General features: G+C 45.5%; 1 protein-coding gene across 1 annotated transcript; it reads left to right on the plus strand.

Moving 5' to 3' along the window:
• Positions 1-761: 761 nt before the first annotated feature.
• Pygo1 (pygopus family PHD finger 1) lies at positions 762-23,342 on the plus strand. Its single transcript, XM_032909960.1, has 3 exons — positions 762-1,057; positions 18,884-18,969; positions 20,813-23,342. The coding sequence occupies exons 1-3, from the start codon at positions 1,009-1,011 to the stop codon at positions 21,929-21,931; spliced, it is 1,254 nt and encodes a 417-aa protein (XP_032765851.1). The 5' UTR covers positions 762-1,008; the 3' UTR covers positions 21,932-23,342.
• The last annotated feature ends 1,280 nt before the right edge of the window (positions 23,343-24,622 follow it).

The raw sequence follows: 24,622 nt of genomic DNA on the forward strand, positions 1-24,622 counted from the left end.
GCACGGGGAAAGCGGGGTGTCCCCATATCCTATGCTATACTGCTTTCTCTGACAAAGTTTTTCTGAAATCTGACTGTGAGGCCAAGACTCGTGCGGTGGCTGGGATGAAGTTGGGAGCTGCTGTTTCCTTCGGGAGGCTGGGGCTGGGCGTGCAGAGGGGCGTGGAGCCCGGGGTCCTGGGGCCTGAAGGGCAGAGAACAGCCCGGGGCGCAGAGGAGCTGTACTCAAATTCAAGAGGGTTTGGGGGTCTTGGAGGGGAGCGGGGAGCGCGGAGCAGTACATTGAGCCCTTGCGCCTTGCACAGGTTGCGCAGAGCCAACCAGTCTTGGGCCTTGGAGGGCAGCGGGAAGCGCAGAGCCCCAGCTGCGGGGCGCGGGCGGGAGGCGCGGGGCCGGGGGTACTGGGCCTTGGAGGGCGCGGGGTGAGCGCAGGGCCTGGCGCACACGGTCCCCCGGAGCGCAGCGCAGCCTCCCTGAGAGGCCGCGGTCCTGAAGCCCCGTGCGGGTGCGGGTGAGGGTGCGGGGCTCCGCGCGCCCTGGGTCCCCGCCCCCGAAGCCCGGCCCCGTGCTGGGCTGTGGAGCACAGGCAGGGCGGGGAGGCCTCGGGGCCGCGCCACGTCCCCTGAGCGGCCGCTGCAGGCCGGGGGCTTTTGTGTCCGCGGAGGCCGCGTCTCCCTCGCGCGCGGGCGGAGCGCTGCGCAGCGCGGCCCAGGGCGCGCGTCTTCTCCCGGCCGGGCGCGGGCGCCGCCCCCAGGCCGCGGCCCTGAGCCCGGCAGAACCCGGCTGAGCCCCGCAAGCGCTCGGAGCCCCGAGGCCTCGGCCGCCTCCTAAACTTTTCAAAGTCGGCCCGCGGCCCGGCCGGCCTGGGCTCCGAGCTCGGCCGGGAGGACTCCAGGGACCAGGAGGAGGACCCGGAGGACCAGGAGGAGGACCCGGAGGAGGAGGGGCCGCCGCATCAAAGACACCGGCTTCCCGCGGCCCGGGGGCGAGCCATGCGCGGCGGTCGGTAATGTCAGCAGAACAGGACAAGGAGCCCATCGCGCTGAAGAGAGTTAGAGGTAACCTAACCGGGTTGAGAGGACTGGGTGAGCGCGGGCCCATGGGGAAGCCACCGGGGCGGCCCGGGCCTAAGTGCGCGGCCCCAGACGCCCGGTGTCCCCACTTTGTGTGCAGACGTGCAGCGATCAGCATCCCTTCCTACCCGTCTCCCCTCTCCTGCTTCCCACCACACATCACAATAGACACCTCGGGGCGAAAAAGAGACACCCGCGAACAATACCCACCCCCCCAGAAAACTAAGTTGTACTGCCAGAGAGTTGAGGCGCTTTGAGGAATCACCTCCCTCCAAAAGGCAAACACATATTCACTATATTTTCCTTTAGTTTAAGGAGAGGAACTAGATATATTCAGAAGGTGTTTTCTTTATTAACCAATAAGATTAAGAATCAAATCATACAAAATCAGCTTCCTGCATCATTGGTTTTCTTCCTTGCAAACTAGTAAGGAATGTGAATACCTTACTGTCGCAGAAAGATGTCCTGAACAAAAGGTACTGCATGTAAGTTTAAAACACACACACACATACACACTACCAAATACCATCTGGGAATATGGGGATACCCGCCAGCTCTTATTTTCAGCTCTGGATGGGTTTCTAAGTCTGGGAGTCCCAAAGTTTGTTCATTGTGCAAATATTTGTTGAACATGTACTAGGTACTAGGTACTGTTCTTGGCGCGGGTTAAAATGGTGAATAAAGAATGTAGATGCTCACCACACAGGAGTGCACTGCTCGTAGGCGATATACACGGTCAAGTACTGTGCAACATACCAAAGAGGGGATGGGGGTAGAAAGACCGATGGAGAGGGGCAGCCAGGAGTGTGTAGAAGGTGATCAAAGGCTCACCCGGAAGATGGGCTGGAAGGAAGAGGGGACAGTCCCTGTCATACCTCGGGGGCGGGGTTGGGGGGCACTCCAGGCAAAGGGAACCAGAGATGTGAAGGGTTTGGGTCTGGTTAGCCTGTGCATTCAAGCAGTGGCAAGGACGCTGTGGTAACTGTGGCAAGGTGAGCCGGGACAGTCAGTTATGATGGACTGAGGATAAGTGAGTGTGTCTTGAGAGTCAAGACTGTCTTTTGCCAAGTGTGGTGGGCAGGCCTTTAGTTCCAACACAGCAGAGGCAGAGGCAGAGGCTGAGGCAAGTGGATGTCTGTGAGGAGGTTTGAGGCTAGCATGATCTATATTGGTGAGTTCCAGTCCAACTAAGGCTTCATACTGAGACCCTGTCGAAAAAGAAAAAGGAAAAAGAAAAGAAGGAAGGCAGACAGACAGATTTTGGCTTCTACTCTGAGATGGGAACTGGACAGTTTTTTCAGAATAGCAGTGATTGGGTTTCTAAGGGGTTTGTGCGGGTGTTGTGTAGAAGATAAGACTGAGGGGAAGGGCTGAAGCAGGAAGGCTACTGCATAACCTTTCCATCAAAAAAAAAAAAAGGGTAAGGTGCACATAAATGGGCAAATTTATATGAATACAGACATCCTTTGATGTTTTGACTTCAGAATGCACATAACTGAACTGCCTCGTGACATCAGTGCTGTGGCATCCAGAAGACGTTCTCTCAAGTGTTTAGGTAGAATTCCCTTTTTCTAGAGCTTGGGGGAGGTTCAGTGGGTAAAGTACCTGCCCAACAAGTGTGAAGATCGGAATCCAGGTGCCCAGAACCCGAGTAAATGTCAGGTGGGTGTGGCAGCTCTCCTGTCACTCCAGCAGGTAGAAGGGGGGACAGGGATCCCCAGAGCAAGCTAGACTCTGACTTGGTGAGCTTGGGTCTCAAGTGAGAGATCCTGCTGGAATACATAAGTTGGAAAGAAATGAAGAACCACCTCTGGCCTCCACATGCACATAACCAGGAAGAAAAGGAGAAGTGGGCTTTTTTAGTTATTGAAGCAAAAGTTTTAACTTAGAGCAGAGCATCGTTTTTAAAGACTCGATGTCCGGACAACCTTTCCTTTGGTGAATTTTTGTTGTGTTGCTGTTGTTTGTTTGTTTTGACACAGGATCCTACTGTATAGCCTTGGCTCTCCTGGAACTGACTATGTAGACCAGGCTAGTCTGGAACGCACAGAGATATGCTAGCCTTTGCAGGGAGTGCTGAGACTAAAGATGTGCACCACAGTGTTCCGGCTGGTGGTAATTCTGTGTTGTTTGTGGTTATGACTTGCCAAAGCCATTAAGGAAATAGACCCTTCTGAGATGCGCTTTTCCCCTGAGATTTTTCGCAATAGAAGTTTGCCTGTTATTATAAATTGCTTCGGGATTAACAGAAAGGAAACAGCTCTCGGGTTTGTGTCTTTGATCATAGCTGTCTGTTCTAACCAAACGTAATGTTAATTAAAACGTGTTAGCATTTGATAGTGTGGCCGAGAACAGGGATAATCCTTCATATTGCTGTGTTTGCAACCGCGGCAGCAGTAGGGAGTTGGCTCAGTTTTCAGCTCAAGAATATTCTAAGAGTTAAATCCCAAAGTACAAGAAAACACACAGCCAATGTTTTTACATCATGGAGAGTATCTTTGTAATAACTCACTTCTAAACATTAATTTTTTCAGACACTTTTGGATTGGTTCATAATCCATAAAAGTTCTGTGTTCCCTTTTTTTTTTTTTTTTTTTGTTTTGCTTTGGTTTGTGTTTTATTTGTTCGTTTGTTTTGTCTTTGAGGCAGGGTTTTTCTGTATTGTCCTGGTTGTCCTGGAACTCACTCTGTAGACCAAGCTGTCCTCAAACTCACAGAGATTGGCCTGCCTCTGCCTTCTGAGTGCAGGGGTTAAAGGTGTGCACCACCAAGGCTTGACTGGTGTTGTTTCGATTTTTAAATAGGCTCATGTTTTGTGGTCCAGCTGGTTCCAACTCCAGGCAGGCCCCTGCCTCAGCCTTCTGGGGCAGAAACTACATGAACGAGTACATCCTGCTTCTATCTGAGCTTTTCTGAAGCACAATACTGTTGAAATTAGCCGCCCTGGGACTCTTTGTCAGTCATATAATGTTTTGAGACTGTTTGCCCGACGTAGCTTTTGTAGGGTGTAGACTCTCGAGCTGGGCTCCTCGGGGTGTTCTCATTCACTTGTTTTCCCTGGTAGACCTCGTAGTAGGTTTGCGTTTATTTCGTGTGTATTAAAAGATTTCATTAAATTCCTGACGTAGGATAAGATTCGTATACATATGTATGTGTATGTCGTAGATACATATATTTCAGTTAAAATGAGTTGTTTTTTAAAGGAGATTTATTTTATTTCAATAAGGAGAGGTGCCTGTGTAGTAGCAGTAATCGTAAAACTAGGGGGGTATATGACTCCCTGGAGATGAAGTTACAGTTGTGAGCAACCTGATATGGGTGATAGGAACCAGACTCCCATCTTCTGAAGAGCATGTGCTCTAAACTCCGGAGCCGCCTCTCCAGAACCTTAAGTGAACTGTTAAGAAAGTAATACAGCCAAGCAATGATGGCGAAAGCCTTCAGTCTCAGCAGTCAGGAGGCAGAGGCAGGTAGGTCTCTGTGGTCAGTGTGGTTTTCACAAGAAAGAAAGAGAGAGAGAGAGAGAGAGAGAGAGAGAGAGAGAGAGAGAGAGGGAGGAAGGTAATCTAGGGGCTGGAGAGGTGGCCCAGTACTCAGTAGTTCAAAGCACTTACTGCTTTTTCTTGCAGAGGACCCAAGGTCAGTTCCCAGCACCTATGTCGGATGGCTTACAAGGGCCTCAAACTCCAGCTCCAGGCTCTGGTTTCCAAGGGGCACCTGCAGTCTCTCTCACACACGCTTGCACATGATTTAAAATAATAACAAAAGTATTTTTAAAAAAGTAAGATGGCTTAGCAGGTCACTGTTTGTGATGTAAACCTGGTGACCTGAGTTGGGTTCTACAGAACCCCAAATAGAAGGAAGAAAAACTGATTTTAAAAAACTTACCCTGGGGTTGGGGATTTAGCTCAGTGGTAGAGCGCTTGCCTAGGAAGCGCAAGGCCCTGGGTTCGGTCCCCAGCTCCGGAAAAAAAAAAAAAAAAAAAAAGGGGGGAAAAAAAAAAAAAAAAAAAAAAAAAAAAAAAAAAAAAAAAAAAAAAAAAAAAAAAAAAAAAAAAAAAAAAAAAAAAAAAAAAAAAAAAAAAAAAAAAAAAAAAAAAAAAACAAAAAAAAACAAAAAAAACCGCCTCCCAATTATATCTTATTTAAAAAAAAAGAAAAAAAAAACTAACCCCCATTTGGGAAAAAAAAAAAAAAAAAAAAAGAAAAGAAAAAAAAAAAAACTTACCCTTTGGCTGACATGTGTATGCTGTGGAACATCTACTCCTCCACACACAATGAATGAATGAATGAATGAATGAATGAATGAATGAATAAGATACTACAATAGATAGAACTCAGGTTTGACAAAAATGAGAAGTCATTGACTGAGGACTTTGCTGTAGCATTCTTTCTAGATCATAATAAGTCAGGTGTGGTGGCGCACACCTTTAGTCCCAGCACTTGGGATGTAGAAGCAGGTGGATCTCTGTGAGGTCCAGGTTAGCGTGGTCTACAGAGTGAGTTTCAGGACAGTTCAAATGCCATAGTGAGACCTTGTTTTAGAAAAAAATACAAAAAGGCATCATGATATCTTGTTATTAAAATATAGATTTCCTTGGGACTTGGTGGCTAGCTTAGTTGTTAAGAACGCTGGCTGCTCTTCTAGAGGACCCAGGTTCAACTCCCAGCACCCACCGTCAGCTCCCAGCCATCTGCAACTCCAGTTCCGGGGCTCCAATGCTCTTTTCTGGCCTCCTTCAGCACCAGATGCACGCTCATGGTGCAAAGACAAACATGTAGACAAAGTAAAAGGAAATAAATGTTTTTTTAAAAATGTTTTTGGGGGGCTAAGGATATAGTTCAGTTGGGTAGAGTATTTGCCTAGATTGTGGGGAGCCCTGGATTTGAACCCAGCTTCAGATAAACTGGATGAGGGGGCACATGCTTTTAACCCCAGCACTTGGGAGACAGAAGCAGGTTGGTCTCTGTCTAAAGAGTGAGTTCCTGGACAGCCAGGGATATTAATGGAAAGACCTGTCTCAAATAAGCAAACAGGAAGTGGGGGAGGTGTTTCAAGGCCACCCATGGTTATTTAGTGAGTGAAAGGCCAGTCGGCAGTAGATGAGACCCTGTCTCTACAAAGAGTAAACCATCAGAAAGAATTCCCACCGAGGCTTAATCTTGAGGGGAACCCCCAAGAGAATAGAGGAAGAGAAACAAATTCACAGATGAAGAAGGAATTGTGAATATTAATGCTTGAGTTAGCAGTAGCATAAGGGAAGGGCGACATTTAGAGAAATAACAGAGAAGTCCTATAATAGACTAACAGGAGACGTGACCAGTGGGCAATATCTAGTAAATGCCCCACTGAGATGGATGTATGGAGGGTTAGGATTGAGATTGCAGAAAGAGGGACAGAAGAGCAAGTGGAAGGACAGGAGGGAAAGGTTTCCAAGTTTAACATCGGACTGTGCGTGGCTCAGTGCAGCATCAGGAATCTGAGTCTGACTCTAAGTCTGTTGACTCCACCCCACCCCCACCCCACCTCCACCTCACCCCCAGGGTTTTCCAGTGTATGCAGAGAATATACCTGACATGGCTTGTAACTTAAGCCAATGGATTGTGTCAGAAATGGAGACCTGGAAGTCGTAGGTAAACAGGTGACTACTAATTAACATCTGGGGAACACACAAGCTTACCCGAGAGAATGAAGAGCCTTGAGGTCACAAGCGTTGAAAATACTAACATCTGGGAGACAGGTGGAGAAGACTGGAGCAGAGCGAGAGAGCTGTCGGAGAAGGAATGCTGGGAGGATGTCACACGCAGAGGAAGAAGAGTGCACGTAGAGGGACAAACGGATGAATCTTGAACATCTATTCTTCTTTAAAAGAATAAATTTGGTGGCACATGACTTTAATGCAAGCACTCGGGAAGCAGAGGTAGGTGGATCTTTTGAGTTTGAGGCCCGCACTCGGGAAGCAGAGGTAGGTGGATCTTTTGAGTTTGAGGCCAGCCTGGTCTACAGAGTGAGTTCCAGGACAGCCAGGGCTACGTAGGGAAACCCTGTCTTGAAAATCAAACAAAACGTGATGTGTGCATTATTATGTGCAAGCATGCATACCTGTGTGAATTTATGTGCACTCCGTGTGTGCAGAAGGACTCAGAGGCAAGAAGGCGGCTTTGGGTGCCCTGGAACTGTGGTTACAGGCAGTTGTGTGTCAGTGCAGAGAACTGAAGTCAGGTTCTCTGTAAGAGCAGCCAGGCCTCTTAACTGCTGAGCCTCTCCAGCCCCCTGTGTGATTTTGTTGTCATTGTTGTTTTAAGTAGACTCTTCTGGTTTGTTTGTTTGTTTTGAGACAGCATTACCCCACGTATCCCTGGCTGTCCTGGAACTAGCTCTGTAAACCAGGCTGGCCTCGAACTCAGAGATTTGCCTGGCTCTGCTTCCCAGGTGCTAATATTAAAGATCTCATTATCATCAACACTGGCTGGCCTAGAACTCACAGACCTCTGCCTCTTGAGTGCTGATATTAAAGTCATGCCATACCACCACCCAGCTGGTAGAGTATTATTATATAACACTGGCTGGTCCGGAATGCTGTTTAGATAGGGCTAGGGCTGGTCGAACTCACGGCTATCTACCACCCTCTGCCTCTGGAGTGCTGGGATTCAAGGATATGTGCTGTCTTTGCCCAGATGGAACTTTTTTTTAAAGATTTATTTATCATGTATACAGTGTTCTGCTTGCATGTACGCCTGCAGACCAGAAAAGGGCACCAGATTACATTACAGATGGTTGTGAACCACCATGTGGTTGCTGGGAGTTGAACTCAGGACCTGTGGAAGAGCAGCCAGTGCTCTTAACCGCTGAACCATCTCTCCAGCACCCCCAGATGGAACTTTAAAAAAAAAAATTATTTCTGTGTGTCTGACTCTGTCTCCCTCACTCTCTCCATTCTCCCTACCCCCATCCCTGTATGTGTTTTGTGCATGTGTGTACAAGGGGGTGTGTGTGTGTGTGTGTGTGTGTGTGTGTGTGCTATACACACTTTCTCACACCTGTCCTATGCAGGAGCCTAAATGTCCAGAATGTCCAGAAGAGAGCATTGTCAACCTTGGGTTGCAGGCATTTATAACATCCATGTAGATTCTGTTCCCAGACTCCTGTGCTCTGAAAGCAGTTAGTGCTTTAACCGTGGAGCCCTCTCTCCAGCCGCCTGCATTCTGTCTTTAACATGTTGACTGGAAGTTGCGTGTTTTACCTCTCAGTTGTATGACAGAAGTATCTGACAGAACATCTTATGGGATGAAGGTTTGCTCTGGCTCACGTTTTCAGGTCCCACAGTGGGGAAGGGACAGTCATGGTGAAGGCTTAGTTACATGACTGCAGACAGGAGCAGGGAGAGCTAGACCAGAATCAAGAGTAAGTAGAATTGGTCTGGAGAGAGACTCAGCGGTTAAGAGCACTGACTGCTCTTCCAGAGGTCCTGAGTTCAAATCCCAGCAACCACATAGTGGCTCACAACCATCTGTAATGGGATCTGATGCCCTCTTCTGGTGTGTCTGAAGACAGTGACACACTATACTTATATATAATAAATAAATCTTTAAAAAAAAGAATAAATAGAATCTTAAAAGATCAACCTCTACTTGTGCCAGTAAACACACAGAATCCCTTAAAGCTTCTCTGCCTTTAGAATTGGGCATAGTGGCACAAACCTGTAACCCTCAGAAGGCTGAGGCAGGAGAATCTCACGCTAGAGTCAGCTACATGTTTGTCTCAGAACAAAACCCTTGAGCCTCTGTGGGAGATGTTTCCATTCAAACAGTAACAATGTCAATCTGAGATATACAAGGTGCTCTTTTCCCCAGTAGCTGAAATGTGTCCCCTGTTTGCACACAATATGGTCACAGTCTCCTTATTTGAACGCACTGCCTTCCTACCCCTTCCCAAGCCGATTCTTCAGATAAGGTTTCTCTTTGGTTCTTGCAAAGTCCTGGGTTCCCCTCGCACATGTTTATCCATCTGTACAGCTACTTACAGTGGCAACTGCCATAATCAAGCACCAGCGCTCTGCCACGTGATTCAGGTGGACAGCCCTGTTTCTCTCGGTCACCCTGTCCAGTAGTTATTTCAGTAGGGCTTATGTTTATGAAATTGATGCTGGGATGAAAAGATGGCTCAGTGGTTAAGAAGACAGCATCGGGTCCCTTGGATTACAAATGGTTGTGAGCCATCATGTGGGTGCTATGAATTGAACCTGGATCCTTTGCAAGAACAAGTGCTCTAAACGAGATCTCTCTCTCTCTCTCTCTCTCTCTCTCTCTCTCTCTCTCTCTCTCTCACACACACACACACACACACACACACACACACACACACACCCACACACCCACCACCACCACCACCACCACCACCACCACCAACAACAACAACAACAACATCACAATACATAAATAAATGATTTGGGTTTGTTTCTTTTAAAAGATTTATTTATGGGCTGGAGAGATGGCTCAGCGGTTAAGAGCACTGACTGTTCTTCCAGAGGTCCTGAGTTCAAATCCCAGCAACCACATGGGGACTCACAACCCTCTGTAATGAGATCTGATGCCCTCTTCTAGTATGTGTGTGGATGGCTATAGTGTACTCATAAAAATAAATCTTTAAAGAAAAAAAAAACAAAAATAAAAAAGATTTATTTATTTATTTTATGTATATGAGTACACTGCTGCTGTCTTCAGACACACCAGAAGAGGCCATCAGATCCCATCACAGATGGTTGTGAGTCACCATGTGGTTGCTGAAAATAGAACTCAGGTCCTCTGGAAGAGCAGTCAGTGCTCTTAACCGCTGAGCCATCTCTCCAGCCTGGTTTTGGTTTTTTGAGACAGGATTTCTCTGCCTCTCTTCTGAAACTTGCTCTGTAGACCAGGCTGGCTCTGAACTCACAGATATCTGCTTGTCTCTGCCTCTAGAGTGCTGGGATTAAAGACATATGTCACCACTGTCCGGCTATTTTATTTTTTTAAAATATACTTTTATTTTATATGTATGTATTTTGCCTACATGTATGTATATACCTGGTGCTGGAATCAAAAGCATGTGCCACCACACCTAGCTTATAAATAAATAAATGTAACAAAAGTTCTTTTAAAAGACAAGCAAAGGTGCTGGAGAGATGGCTCAGCGGTTAAGAGCGCTGACTTCTCTTCCAGAGGTCCTGAGTTCAAATCCCAGCAACCACATGGTGGCTCACAACCATCTGTAGTGGGATTCAACGCCTTTTTCTGGTGTGACTGAAGACACTGACAGTGTACTCACGTATATAAAATAAACAAATAAAATAAAAAATAAAAGACAAGCAAAAGTAGGAGGAGATATAAAATCATATCTTCTGGGATTGGGGATTTAGCTCAGTGGTAGAGCGCTTGCCTAGCAAGCGCAAGGCCCTGGGTTCGGTCCCCAGCTCCGAAAAAAAGAAAAAAGAAAAAAAAAATCATATCTTCTACTTCCAAAATCGATAGTGAATGCGTCTACAAATGAAAAAGCCCTGGGAACAAAGCCTGGGAGTAGAGTATTTGCTTGGCATGTGTGTAAGGCCCTGAATTCAATTTCAGTTCCATTTAAATAAAAAAATAAAATGTAAGGGCAAAATACAACTTTCCCACTTAATAATCTTTTTTATGGTGTTCACATTTTTTGAAGGTGTACTGTTTAACTTATTTTTATTTCCTGCACATTGGTGTTTTGCCTGCATGCATGTACGAGGGTGTTAAACACCCTGGAATTGGAGTTGCAGACAGCTGTGAGCTGCTGTGTGGGTGCTGGGAATTGAACCCAGGTCCTCTGGAAGAGCAGTCAGTGCTTTTAACCACAAACTAATTCCCCAGCCCTAAGGTAATGTTTTTTTCAAAGTGTTTTTCCTTAATCCCTAGAGCAGTGGTTCTCACAGGTTGGAGGAGTTATCTAAGACCATTGGAAAACACAGATATCTATATAACAACTCACAACAGTAGCAACATTACTGTTATAGTGGTTAACATGTCAACAAAAATAATATATAGTTAAAGTAGCAACAAAAATAATGTTATGGTTGGCTCACTACAACTTGAAGAACTGTATTAAAGAGTTACAGCATTAGGAAGGTTGAGAACCACTGCTCTACAGGATTCTTTTTAAAAACTCCTTTGAGCTGGAATGTGACTCAGTTAACACAAGTGTTTGCTTAGTGCGCAGAGGCCCTGGACTCCGTTCCCAGCATTTTCAGAGTAGTGACATGTGCCTGTAATCCCAGCACTGGAGAGGTGAAGGCAGGAGGATAAGAAGCTCAAGGCCATTCTTATCTACATGGTGACTTAAAGGCCTACCTGGGCTACACAAGCCCCTGTCTCAAAAAGAAAGGAAAGGAAAAAAAATAAAACAGAAAGGAAAAAGAAAATTTCCTTTAATAAAGAAAACACTATAGTTTGCTTTCTTTTAGTTCTATGAAAGGCTAGTGAATTTCAAATTTTAACGCTGTTTCTTCAAAAATATTGTCTTGGGAGGCTGGAGAGATGGCTGTGGTTAAGAGCACTGGCTGCTCTTCCAGAGGACCAGGTTGGATTCTCTTCACCCACATCAGGGCTCCCAGCTGTGGGACTTCAGTTGCAGGGGATCTGATGCCCTCTTCTGGCCTCTGTGCACACTGCAGGCATGGGGTACACAGAGGTACATGTGAGCAAGAAGAAAACCAATGTAAATTTAAAATAATAATAAAAAAAAGATTAAAAAGGTAGTGTTGATTTTATGAGAATATTACTAGGCGTCCATCTGTATACAAGGGAGGAAAACAGGTCCATGGACAGCGAGCTGGGCGTCTGAGGGGAGTCAGCCTCCTATTTGTGTCTGGCTGGTGGGACTCGAGATGCTCTGATTTGGAGACAGAAAGCACACCAGGTTCTTATGGTCATCCGCAGATGGCAAATGTAAGTGCCCACAGTAGGGTGTTAGGATTTTCCTGGATGTGGCGGCTATTGGAGACAACCACCATCTCTGAAGCTTTCAGAGGTGAACTCCGAGGGGGAAGCATGTGGACTATAAGCCAGACCTCAGAGAAAATCATACTACACAGGAGGCATGGTACTCCTGCCTCGACTTGGAGGAGAGGGTTGAAGTTCTGAGCATCAAACCTGGGTGTAAGGCACATGCGATGCAAAGGCTCTGCTCCAACCCAAGCCCTCCAAGACTTCTAAAAAAAATTATTTACCAAGAGAGGGGCTGTTTACTGTGGTGTACGGTTGTAAGCATTACAGCTCTGAGGGGACGGGCTCTCCCAGGGGAAGTGTTGCTGCTCTGAGGGGAAAGGTATCCTGGCAGTTGGGAGCCAAATCACATTGCACAACAAACCTCACGTAAGGGATTTATTGGGAAAGACACAAGAGGGTGGCCGCCTCTGCTCAGGTGAGAAGCAGCAAAGAACCGAGCTGGAGGCAGGTTTTCTTTTGAGCAGACTTCCCAGATTTCCAGGGTGGCAGCTGGTGGGATTTCAAGTCCTGATCTTGGGGCCAGCCCAAGGATTGGTGAATTTTTTTGAGCTCAGGGATTGGTGGGTTTTCAAACCCAGAAGTGAGCTCTGACGTTTTATCCTACATTCCCCTTTTTTTGTTAATTAGTAATAAACAATCGGGTGTGGCACAACCAATTTAAGCTTACCCTCGACCAGCTTACAAGTAAATGAGACTCAGACTATGGCTACTTTGTCTTTGGCATTCGACAGCTGAAGTAGGATCAAGCAGAGGGCTGGAGCAGCAGGTTTCAGCATCTCAGTATCCCCAAGAGTGAATCCTGTCAGGGCTGCCCTCTCAGTCTCCCATTCTGCACTATACAAAACCTCCTATGCACTACACAGTTCTGTGAAGACATTCGTCTGCAGTGTGCACCATGCACAGATCAATCCGGGACAATTTTTCTCTGCTCTTTGAGCAGATGAAAGACACCTTTCTTTAAAAGTTAGTTTGGATTATGTCAGACTATAGTGTCAATTTTTACTTATAGCATTTAAAAGAATGGTATGGAAAATCTTGAGGACTTTGGAGTTAATCAGATCTATTGGCTAATGTCTCAGCCAGTCTCAGAGCTGGATCACATAGCAGGATCAGCACACACATTTCCTGTCTTGCTGATGTCACCAATCTCCCTGTTTTTGTTTGTAGCCATGGTCTTCAAGCGTCTTCCCCAGTCAAGTCTTATTTTCAATGATTTGGATGGACGATATAGCATTTCTTTTCCTGTCAGAACAAACGTAAAATCTCGTCCCCAGCGTAACATATCTTCCTTCTTCCATTGTGGAATTAGGACTTCTCTAGGCTAGTCTAACTCCGCGGACCTTTCTAAAACCCAGTGTATCTTAGTGGTTGTTTGATTTGTCTCATTGACTGTCAACAAAGCACATTTTAAACCACCTTTGGGAGATATCAGATCCCCTTCTCTTCTATGAGCATTTCCTTCAAAGTCCTGTTAGGTCGTTTTATGATGGCTTGACCTGTAGGCCTGTAAGCTATCTCCAGAATAGACGTCGTGCAGTAATGTCCACACAGCCGTTGTGCTCTAGTGGACATGTATGTCTAGGCATCATCAGTTTCAATCTGTAAAGGCTTCTCCGAGACAGCCATCACCTCTAATAAATGTGCTGTCTCAGAATCCTCCCTTCAGAATGCCAGGCAGAAGTCTCCTGGAGCTCCAAGCCTGTACCTGTGTACTATGTGTCAACATGTGTACATACTGCAATACTGTGTACTATGTGTCAACGTGTGTACATACTGCAATACTGTGTACTATGTATCAACGTGTGTACATACTGCAATACTGTGTACTATGTATCAACGTGTGTACATACTGCAATACTGTGTACTATGTGTCAACGTGTGTACATACTGCAATACTGTGTACTATGTGTCAACGTGTGTACATACTGCAATACTGTGTACTATGTATCAACGTGTGTACATACTGCAATACTGTGTACTATGTATCAACGTGTGTACATACTGCAGTACTGTGTACTATGTATCAACGTGTGTACATACTGCAATTCTCCAGACTCCACACAGTGAAACACACAGCCCACTGCTTGGCATTCCTTTACGTTCTGCCTAAGCAGAATCTGGATTTGTAATTCAATATATTGCATCTCTAGGGACCGCCATTTCCTCAAGCCCCCAAGCCCCCGTGGAACCTGCATGTTTGCAACTAAGTTTTTTGATGTTATCATAAGTTCCAGATTGGATTCTTTTGAGAGTTAAAGATTTTGATTTAAAGATTCCTTTAACCTCTGTTTTATGGTCTCTAATTTAGTATCTAATTTCCCAGTCTGTTCTTTCTCCAAGTCTGTCTTATTCTGATTTCTCCCAAAGATGACATACAAAACTGTAATCGTTGACAGAATAGCCATTTGTATGCTGATAAGCAAAGGAAGATCATATCGAATCCAGAAGCATTGTATTATTGTGTTTCCCACCATCCCAAATATAGAAAACATTTTTCTTTTATAATTTCAAATCTCTCCCTAAAGATTTATTTTCTTAACATTTAAATTAAATTTTTTCTCTCTATGAATTTTTTTTTTATATTTAGCTTCCCTTCTCTTTTATTGTTCTTTAAACTCAATACCTTATCAGTTAGACTCTCGGGACTTTTTAGTTTGTATCTTGTGCTGTGTTAGCCCCACCCCAGCTAACTCGACCAGTAGAGCATGAGACTATGAGTCTTGGTGCCAAAATGTACAACCCATTTAATCTTATCCCCAGCTAGGTTACAAATAAATGACACTCAGACTATGGTTATTTTATTTGGCTTTGGCAATTCCTGGGAGGATCATCCCTAATCTACTTTTCTAGCTGCTGACCTGGCTACCTCCCCAGCAGTGTACCCCATATACTTGCTGTTTTTCTTGGCCATGTGCTCATGGTTCCTCTCCCTCATGGCGGCTTCCTCCTCTCTCTTGTTTTTCCTTCTCCCCTTGTCTCTCTCCTCCAACCAGGTCATTCCAAACCCACCTACCTCTAATCCTTCCAGTAATTGGCTGGAGCCAATTTTATGTAACCAATAGTATTAGATCAAGGAACAGTGTTTACACAACAGAAGCTTGTAAACATGAGAAATCTCTTGTAGGCCTAGACCTTCGGGTATAGAATTTATCATTACTATACATGGCAACAGAACAAACCTCAACAATCAAGGGTCAGGAAAGGGGGTCCTGTTACCATTAGACTACTTCATGCCGATTAAGGGCACCTAGGTCCTGGGGGCAAACTTGACACTCAGTGTCAGGGTATTATCTGAGGTCTTAGGAGCAAACTTGACATTCAGTGTCAGGGTATTATCTGAGGTCTTAGGGGCAAACTTGACATTCAGTGTCAGGGTATTATCTGAGGTCTTAGGCCCCTGGTCCTGTATTTAGGGGCTGATAATCCTGTAGTAGCAACTGATCAAAAATCTGGATAGAAATCGTTCAGATCTGTTGTTGAAGAAATCTAGACAAGTGGATTAGGACACAGGTTACAATTAGTAGAATTAGGAAAAGAAGGAAAAGGGCGGGGGGATTACGAAAAGCAGTGTCCAGGGCTGGAGAGATGGCTCAGTGGTTAAGAGCACTGGCTGCTCTTCCAGAGGTCCTGAGTTCACTTCCCAGCAACCACATGGTGGCTGAAAACTGTCTGCAATCCCATTTCCAGGGAATCTGACACCCTCAAACACCAATGCACATAAAATAAAAATAAATAAATTAAAAAAAAGAAGGGCAGTGTCCAATTCCATATTGGACTGTCAATGATCCACTGTCCTGAGGCATTGAGCCATTGCTTGGGTTTTTGGAGATCTGTCTGGAGTTGTCAGATCTTATCTTTTTCTATACCTGACTGATTGACATAAAAATCAACGTTCTCCACCCTTCTTCACTGTTAGTGAATCTAGTCCTCGCCGACGGGTAGGGCTACCGCAGCTAGTGAGCCTGTTTGACCCTGGAGGGTGAGGCTCGTCCGAGCTACTTGTTGGAGATCCTGGATGAACTGAGAGAAAACGGACACAGAGAAGGAGAGAGTTCTACTCTGTGGTTTGGTTTAGTCTGAGTCAGGCACTCACTCTGTAGCCCAGGCTGGCTTGAAACCTGCCTCAAATTCTGGGGTTATGGACATGGCCAGGCTGCAGTTATTTAAAGTATGAAAAGATTCTAGGTTTGTTAAATGTTTATCTGCATCTGTTGACATGATTGTGTGTGGGGTTTTCTCCCTTTATACTGAAATAGTTTATTTTGTTGCTTGATTTTCATCTGTTGAGCAAAACTTGTATTTCTGGTGGGAACCGTGATCGTGATGTGGTCTTTTGTGTGCTACTGACTTCAGTCGAAAGCAGTGCACTGAAATGGTTTCTGTCGGTCCTTCCTTCCTTCCATCCTTCCTTCCTTCCTTCCTTCCTTTCTATTTTTTTTAAGTCAGGGTTTCTCTGTGTAGCCCTGGCTGTCCTGGAACTCACTCTGTAGCCCAGGCTGTTGAACTCAGAGATCCCTCTGCCTCTACTTCCCTCCTGAGTGCTGGGTTTAAAGGTGTGCACCACCACCACCTGGCTAGAAGGTTGAGGATTCTAAGTTTAAGGTTAGCCTAAGACACTACCTAAAAACAAAGACAGACAGACAACAGACAGACAGACCGAAAGATGCAAACCATGGGATCACGGAAACCTAGCTGCAGAAAACAACTTCCATGTTCAGGATCTAGTGAACAAAGAAACTAAAGATACAGCCACTGGAACCTGGAGGGTTGGAGAGAGTACTCTGCAGAGTTAAACCCTCAGAGACTCCAGACTTAGATGCTGTATGGCCAGGCTCCCTGACTGGGAGTGCTGTTTTAGGAGATCAGCCCTAAGGGACTGTGCCTTTGAGAGCTGTGTCCGGTTCTCTCTCTCTCTCTCTCTCTCTCTCTCTCTCTCTCTCTCTCTCTCTCTCTCTCTCTCTCTCTCTAAGAGAACAAGACTTTATTGAAACATGAGGTTTAAAAGTTTAGGGCTGGGAAGATGAGATGGCTCAGTGGTTAAGAACAGAACACTGGTTGCTCTTCTGTAGGACCTTGGTTCAATTCCCAGCACCCACAGGGCAGGTTCCAGGGGACCTGGGACTTCATCTGGATTCGGCATTTCTGCCCTGGGCACTTTCCTGCGTGACAGCCAAACAGGGAAGCTAACGTGTCCATTTAGGCTCTACTTAGATACCACAACCAGAAACTCCATCTAGCTAACAATTGTTTGCATTTTAAAGGCTAATCCATTTTACCCAGCGTTAAATACACAGGCATGGTGCTAGAAGTACTTCCCCATCAACGGACGAAGCAAACAAGCCTTTAGGGTTAGTGTACATGCAAGTCCACCCCCGGTACACCGTAATCTCAGTGTCTGGGGGATAGAGAGATCCACATCCTTTATGCTAACAGCCAGTTTGGGCTGACAGCCTGTTAAAACCAAACCAAGCCTGCAGTTGGAATTCATTGTCCCTTCCCCCAATCTGATGGTTACAGTAAGTAGGTTCAGGTCTATTACAGTAACTTAAGGTACAGGGTTCTGTGAGAGGTGGCCACAGGAGTGGTGCTCTCTTTCTTAATCGCTCTCTGCATCCTGTTTCCCTTGAAGTGCAGCATTTCCTACACCCCTCGCCTTGGTGACCCAGTGCATGGGCCAAGCAGCTGTGACTGAAACCGAACTGAACACTCAGCCTCGCCTCTCTTCAGTACGGCAAACACTTTCTCACAACAGGGAAATAATACGACAGGTTAAATATAGTAGACACTGGTTTTTGGTGAGACGGCTCGGTGGGAAAGGTGCTTGCTGAAACCTACCAACCCGAGTTTGATCCCTTGATTCCTCATGGAAAGAGAAAACCAATTCTCTCAGGCTGTCATTTGACCTTCACACACACCCAAGCCTCCCTGCTCCCCCCACATACATATACAGACTTAAAATAGTCATAAGGACAAAACAAAAATAATAAAGAAAGTGTCTTTTAGTGGCCTCAGTGACCATTCCTTTAATTTTTAGGGACCTCAACTTAGGTCAGACTGGGGTTGGTGGCTTCGATGCTGAAAAAGAATTTCAGGATTAGTCAGCATGAATTAGAGTTGGGGACTTTAAAAAGATATATTTTTCAGATTTATTTATTATATATACGGTGTTCTGCCTGCATGCATGCCTGATCCCATTACAGATGGTTGTGAGCCACCATGTGGTTGCTGGGAATTGAACTCAGGACCTCTGGAAGAGCACAGTGCTCCTAACCACTGAGCCATCTCTCCAGCATAAAGATATCTTAATGTAGACTTGAATCATGGAAGTTAGGAAAAACGAGGAGCTCAGAAAAATCCGGTGACATGGCCAATAGTGGGTAGGTGTGGGCTCCTCAGAAAGAGGGCATTCATTATCTTTGCTTTAGTTACATAAACCATTTTAGTGGCTCTCGAGTTATGTCTCTAAAGACTGACTAGAAACCTTTCGTTCATGCCTTTGCCTTGTTGTTGTTGCTAAGTGAAGTTATAGGATGCTCCGGAGATGCCCTGGGTGAGATTATACTCTGATGAGGGAAACCAGGGGCTGACAAAGGGGTGGAGTCCCGGAGAGCTGCAGGTTTGCTGTTGGGGACGAAGCTGGCCTTCAGCAGTTGCTATGCTAGATCCCTGCGGGAGGGGCCCCTCCCAGTTTCCTGCCCTTGTAATTTTCTCTGTCTTTGTATCCTGCCTTAATCCTATCACAGTGAGATCTGTGAAGCAGTTTCACCCCAAGTGGGAATATTATTGGAATTTACTTTTTTGTAGGTGGTGACAGTGGACTGGATGGGTTAGGAGGGCCCAATATACAACTTGGAAGCCCAGATAAGAAAAAACGCAAGGCCAGCACACAGGTGAGTTGACCTTTTTTAAAAGTTATTTTTATGGGGTTGGGGATTTAGCTCAGTGGTAGAGCACTTGCCTAGCAAGCGCAAGGCCCTGGGTTCGGTCCCCAGCTCCAAAAAAAAGAAGAAAAAAAAGTTATTTTTATTTTTGAGATCTAGTGTTTTGTTGTTTGTTTGTTTTAAAGCAAGTGTTTGTGTGTGTGTGTGTGTGTGTGTGTGTGTGTGTGTGCGTGTGCGTGTGCGCGTGCGCGTATAGGTACCCTAGGAGGCCTGAAGTTACAGGCAGGCAGCCGTGAGCCACCTGAAATGTGTGCTGGGAACTGAACTCAAGTCCTGGAAGAGCAGTGCTCTTAAGCCCTGAGCAGCCTCTCCAGCCCTGATGTTTTCCTCAGTAACAGTTTTCGCTTGGGGTGATCAGGAAGATATGTGAGAAACGTATTTGGCCACTGGTTTGCTTCCTGCCTGCTTCAGAGCCTGACGGAGTGTTCCACACTCAGCGTGCTGTTTGCTAGTCTAGCCTGCAGTTCTGTCTAAAGGTTTTTAGATGGTTTTAACTTGAAGTAATTGTTCTGTCATTGTGGCAATCAATATTGTATGGATATCATGAAGTAATTGTAGTGGAAGTCTTTGTTGTAACTTGTGGTTATAATAAACACACTCAGGCATTTATTTTTTTATGTTTATTTGTGTATTTATGTGTATGTGTATGAGTGCCTGCATGCATGTCTGTATATCATGTGCATGCAGTGCCCATGGAGGCCAGAAGAGGGCGTTGAATCACCTAGAACTGGTTACAGATGGTTGTGAGCGCCTGCGGGTGCTGGGAAGTAAACGCCAGCCTCTGCCAGGGCAGCAAGTGCTGTTCCCAGGGACCATCTCTCCAGCCCTGCTTTATGGTTTTATTTGGTATAAACTGGAGCATTCTTCAGCTGATAAAGAGTATGAGTTACTTTGATAGGAATCTAAATTATGTTTTGTTTCCATTTTGGCCACTGTCTGTTAAATCCGAATTGTAACCATGAAGATGTGTAGAGATTAGGGCTTTGAGATTGCTTTAATTATGGCTCTTTTCACACACACACACACACACACACACACACACACACACACACACTTGGAGTTTGTTTATCATTGTCTAGCTTTATGACTATTTGGAGTATAAAAAAGTTTCGATTGGAGTACTTCAGTGTTTCAAGATCGAGAGTGGAGCTGCAGGCAAGCACACATATCTGAAAGTTGTGGCGGGCCTCTAAAAATGATTTATTTATTTTTATTTTATGAGTATGAGTGACGGTCTGCATATATCTCTGAATACTACATGATGCCTGGTAACCATGGAGACCAAAAGAAGGCCTCAGATCCCCAGGCTCTGGAGCTACACACAGTTGTGAGCCACCGCATGGGTGCTGGAACTGGACCCTAGGTCCTGAGGAGCAGCCAGTGCCCTTCACTGCGGAGCGACTCCTGCCCAATGATGGCCTTCTTTAGAGTTAAGCGAAGTTTGAACTAGCGACAGCGAGTGTGGGCTAGAAAAGAGGGCCTCCTCGCCACTCACAAGTGAGAAAAGCGTGTTTTATACGGTGGGTGTGTGCCCCTACGTGCCAGTGCTGGTGGAGGCCTGAAGAAGGTGTCAGATCGCCAGGAGCTGGACTCGTAGATGGCTGTGCTCCATGTGGCGGGCACCAAACTTGGGTCCTCTGGGAAAGCAGTAAGTGCTCCTGACCACTGAGCTATCGCTGCAGCTCCGTATATTTCTATCAGGTATAATTAACTATAGACATCAGGAAGGGCAGTGGAAGGGAATAAATTTGCTTCAGGACTGTTTGTTTTTCCCTTTCTGTCCCCTCTGCAGGGAGCTTCCTTTCCTCCGTTGTCTGAGTACGCACCACCGCCAAATCCAAACGCTGACCACCTCGTGGCTGCCAATCCCTTCGATGACAGCTACAACACGATTTCCTATAAGCCACTGCCTTCATCCAACCCTTATCTTAGCCCTGGGTATCCTGGATTTGGAGGCTACAGCACGTTCAGAATGCCACCCCACGTCCCTCCAAGAATGTCTTCTCCCTACTGTGGTCCCTACGCACTCAGGAATCAGCCACACCCATTTCCTCAGAATCCTCTGGGCATGGGCTTTAACCGGCCTCATGCTTTTAACTTTGGGCCACATGATAACTCGAATTTTGGAAACCCACCTTATAATAACGTACTGACACAGGACATTAACATGCCCGGTCAGCATTTTAGACAAGGCTCTGCTGAAAACTTTAGTCAGATTCCCCCGCAGAATGTTGGCCAAGTATCTAACCCTGACCTGGCATCTAATTTTGCCCCTGGAAATAATTCAAATTTTAACTCTCCGTTAGAATCGAATCATTCGTTTATTCCACCCCCAAATTCGTTTGGTCAAGCAAAAGCTCCACTCCCCAAACAAGACTTTACGCAAGGGGCAGCCAAAACCACGAATCAGAATTCTTCCACTCACCCACCTCATTTAAATATGGAGGATCCAGTCAATCAGAGTAACGTCGAGTTAAAAAATGTCAACAGAAACAACGTCGTCCAAGAGAACAGCCGTTCAGGCAGCGCGGAGCCCACCAACAACCACGCGAATGGGACCCAGAACAAGCCCCGGCAGCCCAGGGGCGCGGCTGACCTGTGCACCACTGACAAAAGCCGAAAGTTCTCCCTGCACCCCAGCCGGCACGGCCATTCATCTTCTGACCCCGTGTACCCCTGTGGGATTTGTACAAATGAAGTGAACGACGATCAGGACGCCATTCTGTGTGAGGCCTCTTGTCAGAAGTGGTTTCATCGCATCTGCACCGGAATGACCGAAACAGCCTATGGGCTGTTGACAGCTGAAGCATCCGCAGTGTGGGGTTGTGACACGTGCATGGCTGACAAGGATGTCCAGCTAATGCGCACTAGAGAGGCCTTTGGTCCACCTGCCGTGGGCAGCGATGCCTGAGCATGGTTGTCAGCTAATGTGGGTTCATTTTTTCCCTGTAGAACAGAGATTTGGTGACATGGGAGTTTAATGTTTGACATTATTTTTTTAAATGCACACACAAAAATATTACATTTTAGTTCTTACTAACATAATGCTTCATTTTATTGTTTTTTGTTGTCTTAAAATGAGATTAATGTGGGGGGTTGCTGTAGAGACATCTATAAATAAATGTTCATTGTTATTTATCATAAACATAAAGCCTCTTGAAGCTTCAAAATAATATATAACAAAAGTAGGCAGGTTGTAACTTTGAAAAGTTAGAGTCATTGAAAAATGTTTATTTCAGTGCTAAACTTTGACTATGTGGACATACATAGTTGGTTCAAGAGTAGATCAATTTAACATGTTCTCTGAATACCGTCTGTGTGTTGATAACGTAGGGGGATGTGGATCTTTAATGGATTTAATTTTTTTTTTTTTACTTTATTGTTAGAATTTGACACCTGGTTCTTCCTCTGCTAGGGACTTTGAAATATGTGAATTTCATTGTTCAAGCCAGTCTTTCCAGGATATCTATGTAGGTGTGAGACACACTGGTGGTGTAGTCTATTCCAAGTAGCATCTGCTAGTTGACGGGTGGGTCGTGCCATGTGCAATTGCTGTTATCAGCTCGCCGGTTTTAGTAAAGTTGGCATAACATGTTTCCACGGATGTTGTTTAGAATCGTGCTGGCATTATGCTCTCAGTTTTTAAATTATTCTTGTTTCTGTTAATGCTCTCCACACAATAATGCAGTGTCTTTAAAACTGTGGACACCTTCTTCCACATGCTGCTGAACTGGGACAGAAGTGGCAGGGTGGGCTTACAGGGCTCCGCTGCTCTGAGGACTAAGCACTGGTGGTTGGAAGAATGTTCTGGAGATCTGAATCTGTAAGACGAGCCTCGGGGAGTTCAAAATCCATTTCAAGTAAAGGTCGGTGACCAGCCAAGGCCAGATCTTGCTTGGGGCTGTGCTTCAGGCTTGGTGGCTTCTGCTGTCACTGGGGACGGTGTGAGAAGGCACCTGAGAGGAACTTACCTCCGGGTATTTTAGTAGACGATCCTAACCTGTGACTTTATAAACAAAGGGTGTGTATGACAGCAGGTAGCAATTTAGACAAAGGTGGGGTATTGATGACCCTTTGATATTACCAGTGTGACCATAAAACGTTCTGAATGTGGGACTGGCAGCCTGACGCGTATACAAGAGCCCCTGCTGCTCTTGCAGAGGTCCTGGATTCAGTTCCCAGAACCCACGGTGGTCAACTTACAACCACCTGTACCTCCAGTTCCAGGGAACGATGCCCTCTTCTGGCCTTTATAGGTACTGCACACAGAAAACATCTTAAACCGTAATAAAGAGATTAAAATTCAAAAGCTCTGAATACTATGCTGCTCTTAAAGAGGATAATTATTACAGTAACTGGAAGGGAAGGAGGGCGGAGACAGCAGAAACTTAAAGCATGTGAAGAGTTTGACTTAAGGGCTGGAGAGACAGCTCAGCAGTTAAGGGAACTAGCTGACTCTTCTGAAGGACCAGAGTTTGATTCCCAGCACCCTTGTGGCAGCTCACGACCATCCATAACTCCAGTTCCAGAAGATTCCATACCATCTTCCGACCTCCTTGTGTGTGACACAGGCATACGTGCAGGCAAAACAACCTTTCACTTAAGAATAAATGAAAAGAAATTTTGACTTAAAAATCTTTTTGTTAATTAACAGAAACTGTACTTTGACACGGTAGGATCATACCTTGCACGTGTCACGGGTCTCGGCACACTGAAGCTCGGTTAACACGAGCCATGGCTTTGTCATTCTCCCTTAGCCCTAGGCCATTATTTAATGGAAGGATCTTTATCATTTGGGCCTGTTTTCTAAGAAACAGCATGCTCCAGTTAAGAAGTAGTAACTGAATAGTTTACACAGTTGACAAGATGATGAATCGTGTGAATATTAGACCTCTAATATCCTGTTGGTAGAAAACAGTATTTCTGATGTAGATTATTATTGACTTACACTTTTAAAAACTACATAGTGCTTTGGAGTGGGGGAAAATACAGTGCTTTAATTTTGACATAATAGCTTCATGCAGTACAAAGTAATGCAAGGTTTTCTCCACCTTCCCTGGACTAGCTAGGCCTGGGTGGCCATGGAATACACATTGTCATGGTTTGAGGAAATGAAGTGACAGTGAGCTCTGTAACTAACGTCTCTTCAGGTGCAGACTTGAGCAGTTGCAGGAAGCACCACAAGGTGGGGGATACCTGACATGTGCTGGTGTTCAGTGTGACCCCGTATTCTCAGGCTGTCATGTCTGTTAGAGTTAAATTCCTAAATGTTTAAAGATATGGTAATGTTTTTCTTGAAATTCTTTTGAGTGCTGACTTTTTAAAGATACATCTTGGTTTTTTTGTTTGTTTGTTTGTTGCTATATAGTTATTTTATTTGTAGACATTAGATTTTTTTTTTTTTCTTTTCTCTCATTGGATATTTTTTCTTCAGCTCCCTATGTATCTTGTTTTTAATTATATGTATCTGCATGTGGGTATCCATAGAGGCCAGGGGAGGGCAGCAGATCCCCTGCTGGAGTGAACAGGCAGTCGTAAGCAGCCTGTGGTGGGTATTGAGAAACAAGCTCTGGTCCTCAGCAAGAGCAGTACACACGCTTAC

This window comes from Rattus rattus, chromosome 8 (assembly GCF_011064425.1).
Source record: "Rattus rattus isolate New Zealand chromosome 8, Rrattus_CSIRO_v1, whole genome shotgun sequence".
NCBI lineage: Eukaryota > Metazoa > Chordata > Mammalia > Rodentia > Muridae > Rattus > Rattus rattus.

What these genes read in the sequence shown, in the direction of transcription:
- Pygo1 (XM_032909960.1), top strand. Translation starts at nt 1,009, where the DNA reads ATGTCAGCAGAACAGGACAAGGAGCCCATCGCGCTGAAGAGAGTTAGA. An exon ending in CGCGCTGAAGAGAGTTAGAG is followed by an intron (nt 1,058 to 18,883) that starts GTAACCTAACCG and finishes ACTTTTTTGTAG; the next exon opens with GTGGTGACAGTGGACTGGAT. An exon ending in AACGCAAGGCCAGCACACAG is followed by an intron (nt 18,970 to 20,812) that starts GTGAGTTGACCT and finishes TCCCCTCTGCAG; the next exon opens with GGAGCTTCCTTTCCTCCGTT.